The 5939-nt window shown below is 37.4% G+C and overlaps 1 protein-coding gene across 1 annotated transcript; it reads right to left on the reverse strand.

Moving 5' to 3' along the window:
- Window positions 1-670: 670 nt before the first annotated feature.
- LOC116137023 lies at window positions 671-2844 on the reverse strand. The gene is made up of 2 exons (XM_031422706.1): window positions 2697-2844; window positions 671-1185 (listed from the first exon to the last, which is right to left on the reverse strand). Exons 1-2 carry the CDS (start codon window positions 2842-2844, stop codon window positions 671-673), a joined length of 663 nt encoding a protein of 220 aa, XP_031278566.1.
- Window positions 2845-5939: the final 3095 nt, after the last annotated feature.

Genomic DNA, 5939 nt, shown 5'->3' on the forward strand with positions numbered 1-5939 from the left:
CTCTTTTAGGAGATGCTGACCAATAAGCAACGCCTCATGGATTCTTGCAATTGCTTGTCCAATCACCGATAATCCATCTTGAACAATTAGATTCAGAATATGCGCACAACAACGCATATGAAACAATGAACCACGTAACATAAGTGAGGCACTTGGAAGTTCGTTCAAGATATCTTCAACAACTGCATCATTGGTGGAATAGTTATCAAGCGTCAATGTCGACAACTTTCTATCAATATTCCACTCATAAAAGCAGTCCATCAATGCCGCAGCAAGCACATCTCTTGTCTGTGGGCAAGGCACATATACAAATCTGTAACATTAATTATACATAAAAAATTTTTTTTATTTTATTTTTAAAATTTTTTTTAAAAATTATTATTTTTAAACCTTAAAAGATAATACCTTATGAGTCGACTTTGTAAGACCCAGTTGTTGTCGATAAAGTGCACTGTGATCATCATATATCCTTTGTTTTGATTGCTGGCAGTCCACAAATCCGAAGTGATAGCAATCCTACTCCGGTTTTTGTTTAACAATTTCATTGTCTTCTCTTTTTCTACATCATACATCTTGAATATGTCTTTCTTAATAGTGTTTCTACTCATAACCTTAAACAACGGTTGCATGTTATTACAAAATTTTCTAAACCCATAATGATCAACCATGCTCAAAGGATTTCATCCAGAACAATCATCATTGCTAGGTCCTTCCTCACCGACTCTTGATCAAGCTGATGCAAAGTTAAGGTCATTTGTGACTTTGAACTTGAATCCTCTCCCGGGGTTATCGACGGAATCTTCTGTGATACATCTCCATACTTTCGCCTTGGACAAATTTTAATATGTGCATGCAAGTGCCTTGTCCCATTTTTGGAACCACCAGCAAGTTGCTTACGACAATAGTTACACTCTGCTTTATCCTTGCCATCAACTTTAACTTTCTTGAAATGTTGCCATACAACTGATTTTGTCCTTACAGTGTTGCTGCAACTGTCAACATCATTAAGGGGGCCATTTTCTTCATTCATTTCTTCCTCAGTATCAGCAATTAGGGATTGAATTTGATTACTTCCAATCAAATCCGGAGTCGACGATTTTTTCGATGAGTCAGAAGGTAGATTCATCTCCTTCTCTAAGCTTTTTCGTTTACCAAGTAAAGAAGTTTGAATTAACATGTTGAAACCTAAAAAAATGAACAAAAAGTATGAATATCAAATAACATTACAAAATAAAATTAAAAGAGATTATATGTCATATTAATTTGTTAAAAAATAATATTTATCAGTAAAGTGGTTAGCTTTAAACTTTAATGAATTGCATGGCCTACAATGTCCCAACTGTCAATTATTTAAAGTATGGACAAAATGCCCAATTCACCGACATAAAACATAAATCTCATATATAAATTAATTATATCAAAACTTTTAATATTTTCAGTTTGACTTGGAGAAAGTAAAAGTTGTTTAATATGACTTAAATCATATTATATGATAAATCATGACTTAGTCGGCATGTCCAAGGATTTGATTTTATTTATTTAAAAAAGGCTTTATTGAATTGAAAACAAATCCAAATAATGCATGAAGCCAATATCCAGCAAAACATTTGAGTGGGACCCTAAAAATCTGCATCTTATGTTAGACTAGATTATGGGCTGGGTCAAAATGAAGTAAGTGGGATGATGATGATGACTCCAGTTTTGTTTCGGTCCTTAGATCTAATACCAGATGCACCTGGAAAAACAAACGTATATTGTAAATTGTCTTGGGGCCAAAACTCTGTGAAGTGGGGGAACATGTGACAGCATTTTGATGTATTACCATCAGAATCTTGCCAACCTCTACATTATAAAAATAAACCACCCCTAGTCAAATTCAATTGCAGTACACCCAACTCTGCACAGACTGCAACTCTGCTGGAAACTGCAAAAGAAAAGCTACAGACTCCTGAAATTAAATTAACCCAAAACCCCATTAAAAGTTTAAAACAAGTCTTAAGGGAGTCCATCTCCATACAGTCAAAAAAAATGAAATCCCCCCCACGTAAACAACCAGAACAGCTCAAAACATCAACCTTTCAACATCTCTTCATCCCAAACAAAACACTCATTCATTCAATTTCTTCCACTCCAAAACCCAAAAGATTCAGAACTTCAAAAATAAAAACCATCTCAGAAACGAAACCCACAGATTTTCGACAACAAATGAAAAGCACCAAAAAAAAAAAAAAAAAAAAAAGAGTCAAGAGTCTCACTTATCTAAGCAGGCGGCGGCGATAGAGATGCATATTGCAGAATTGCAAATGGAGAGAGTCAGAGAGAGATGTGTTAGGAAGGGCAGCAGGTGGGGAGAGTTTAGGGAATGGGATGAGAAAGAGGTTAGGGTTTGGGAAAAATAGATATATATACTTAGGATAATATTGCAATTAAATATATAGTATAAGGGTAAATTAGTAAAATGCCACTACAATTTGTGGGTCGGGACTGAAGATATACCCATACCCGGCCCGTACCCGTGGTCGGGCCTTGAAATCAAGCCCAAGTCTGTCACCTATGGGTAAAGCCTAGCCTTCTCAGGCTGGGCCGGGCCAAGTACCCAAAAATCTGAGGCCCATTGCCATCTCTATTTATCGACCCATCACTAGTCGAAGTGTCGCTTTCAAAGCTAATAGACTCGTCGTCTGCATCTTACCCACTTGTCCCCCGCCTCTCATAACCGTCACTACTCAAATCGATGGCTCCACCTAGCTCAGAGATAGCCACATTCAACCTTTTCGGGATTCCCACCAGCATATCATCCTCTTCTGGTATTACTACCACAGTAGCCCAAGGATCCTTCTCCATATGATTCTCCTCACTCGACTCGGAGTGCAACATTTGATGAAACCTTTAAATACCTTCCACGATATCTTAATCGGTTTGGCAGATCAACCGACTGACTAAGTGAACCTGAATTCTTTTACCTGCAAGGCACTTGGCTCAGATAAGGATACCGAGACGAGACGAGCCGAATGAAGTTATTGGGTAACTCGACTTCTTCTTCACTCCCTTGAAACCAAGAAAACCTCAACTCGTTGGAGCCAATCAACTCAAAAAACATGCCTTACTCAAAGTGTTCTCTTCTCTACAAAAATACACTAGATAGATGCCACTCACAACTGAAATCCACTGGGAGTTTTAAAAAACAAAGCCAAAAACCATGTTCCGAGAAACCCCATCCTATTCACCACTGAAACACTCTGAAAATTCCGAAAACCACCCTAAATCGTTCCTAAAACTTTTGAAATCCAAAGAAAGAAAGACGCGAGAACTAAAAAAATTTGAAGAGAAACAAGAGATTTACCTTACAAAAGAGAATGGAAATTGCGATAAAAGAAGCTCCTCTTTAGACACAAGTTTTCTTTTTTGGAAACGAAGATGGGAAGATGAATAGTCCTCGTATGAATTCTCCCATTTTTCTACTCCCGTAGCCTGTTAGAAGAGACATGCGACTGTTGGTTATTTTGATTTATTATTAATAATTATTATAAAATATGTTTTTATATGTTATATTTAGTGACATTTTGTATTTGTATTAATTAAAAAAATATATAATCACGATAAAATATAATAAAATAATGAGACATTGAAATATTAATTGAATTTCAACACTTTGTGTTACTTATAATTATAAATTTAAAATACAAACTTAGAAATTAGGATTAAAAATTAACTTTAATAATTACATCTCCATTAGAAATACAAGTATACAAATACAATATAACAATCTCAACTTTGATTTTAGTTAACAAATATTCAGAGAAATGAATGAAAATGAAGATGTATGATATTTTTTTTATCAATCATTTACTTTGAATATTTGTAACCTATAATAAAAGTTGAGATAGTTATATTGTATTTGTATACTTGTATTTGTAATGGAGATATAATTGTTATGTTAATTCTTAATCCTAATTCCTAAGTTTTTATTTGTAATTTACAATTATAAGCAATAAAAAAGTGTTGGAATTCAATTAATACTTCAATGACTCATTATCTTATTATATTTCATAGTGATTATATATATTTTTAATTAATGGAAATACAAAATGTCACTAAATATAGCATAGAAAAATGTTTTATAATAATTATTAATAATAAATAAAAATAACCATAATTTATAAATATTAAAAATTAAAAAAAATTGTAGGCTGGCCCACAAAGCACGCGAGCTGGCCCATGTGCTAGGCCCACGGCATGGCCCCGGCACAACACGCTATATAGCAGGTTGTGCCATGGGACTTCAGATTTGGCAGGCTAGCACGGCACGACAAGGCATAAATTTCTATGGGCAAGGTACGACATAGCCCACGGCATGAGGGGCTTTGAATTTTTAGGCACGACACGACGCACCGCCGACTCTAGTCCTAGGTTAACTTTATTTATAAGTTTGTCATTGGAACAGTATATAAGTTGACTTTTCACCGAATTTAGGGGAATTTTTTTTTACGTATCATTCATACTTCATGCAAGCCACAATTGCACATTGAAAAAAAAAAAAAAGCAGTATAAAAATAGTGAATATAGAATTTGTGCCTAGCATCCGAACTAGTTTAAAAATCTTTTGTTGCTTGTGTCTTTCATTCATTCATTGATCCTGTATCAGATCACAGATTTCATACAATCTCTTACATAGGTTTCATCATGGAATCTACGTACTTCTTGTCGGTGCAAATCATAACATCAACATTTTGGGGCTAAAAGGAGGGCCCCTGCAAACCTCTCTAGATTTTCTAGCAAACCTTATTCAATTTTCCGGGATCGTACTAGATCAGTCATGGTTCATGCCACCAGAGCCGGTTCAAAGAACAAAGTTGTTGCCAGCCAAGTTGGTGAGGCCTCTACGAGTTACCAGAGGGCAGTCCCTCCTCCACTCGGATCGGAGGATAGATCAGCCGTTTCGTAGGCGGATCCACATATAATGAACATCCTCGGAATGCTTACTACCATGCTCTAAACGCTAGTGCAGTGCTTAGACGCCGTCCTAGTGCTGGCACCAAGGGCCCCAACCCCTGTCCAACAGAAAATTGTCAAGATGGCGACAGCGGGGACCCAATAACCCTGGTTGCCACATAATGTAATGCTCTCCAAGCGCGATGAGTGAACATCTCTGACAGTAGAGACGACAGCAGGATGCCTTTGGGCATGAGATTCCAAACTCCCCCAAGCGTGATGGTAATAGCTCGCGCCAAGAGCCCGCTCGTAGTGTCGATAACCAACATGTTGAGTATAACTCACGTTTTGAAGACACCTACGAACGACGTGTTGACAATGACTCACGTTGTGGAGGAGCCCATAACTGGTGTGCTGGTCATAACCCATGCTAGGAAAGGGCAATTTCTCCTCACGCAGACAACTCGCACTTCTCAAGCATCAACCCTCACCAAGGCATGTTGGAGAGAGTAGAACAAGCAGAGGACATGCCCACATGAAGACCTCTCTGACCACTTAAATGCGATGCGATGCGAAAGAATTGGAGAACCCATATCAAGGTCATGGAAAGCAACCATCGAGTTGGCCAGTTGCTGGATGCGTTGCAAAAGCCCTCGACGAACTCTGGGCCCGACAGGACAGGCATGAAACTGGACACAGATAGTCCCCATTTTCTATCGTAGTGTGGGTTTATGGATTAGATTTATACAACGGATTACAAAAATTGTTTGATCCATAAACATTTGAACCCAACGATCCTTATACCTGATTACATCATTCATGCATATAATTATATTAAACACAAGTATAAGTTCACACCGGTGTTTGGAGGCCCCTTCAAACGATTTCATTTGTGTTCGCTTTCACTCTAAGGAAGGAATGCACAAGCGGTATCCACACAAAGACAGTACAACGATCACCAATGGGTTTAATGTGCTAGCTAAACCGACCAGTTCAAGGACAATAAT

The sequence above is a fragment of the Pistacia vera genome, unplaced genomic scaffold (genome assembly GCF_008641045.1).
Source record: "Pistacia vera cultivar Batoury unplaced genomic scaffold, PisVer_v2 Contig320, whole genome shotgun sequence".
NCBI classification, from domain to species: domain Eukaryota; kingdom Viridiplantae; phylum Streptophyta; class Magnoliopsida; order Sapindales; family Anacardiaceae; genus Pistacia; species Pistacia vera.

Coding starts and splice junctions, on each gene's coding strand:
- LOC116137023 (XM_031422706.1), bottom strand. CDS start 2,844: ATGGAGAAGGATCCTTGGGCTACTGTGGTAGTAATACCAGAAGAGGAT. Junction 1,186..2,696: donor TTATGAGAGGCGGGGGACAA/GTGGGTAAGATG, acceptor TCATTTTTTTAG/GTTTCAACATGTTAATTCAA.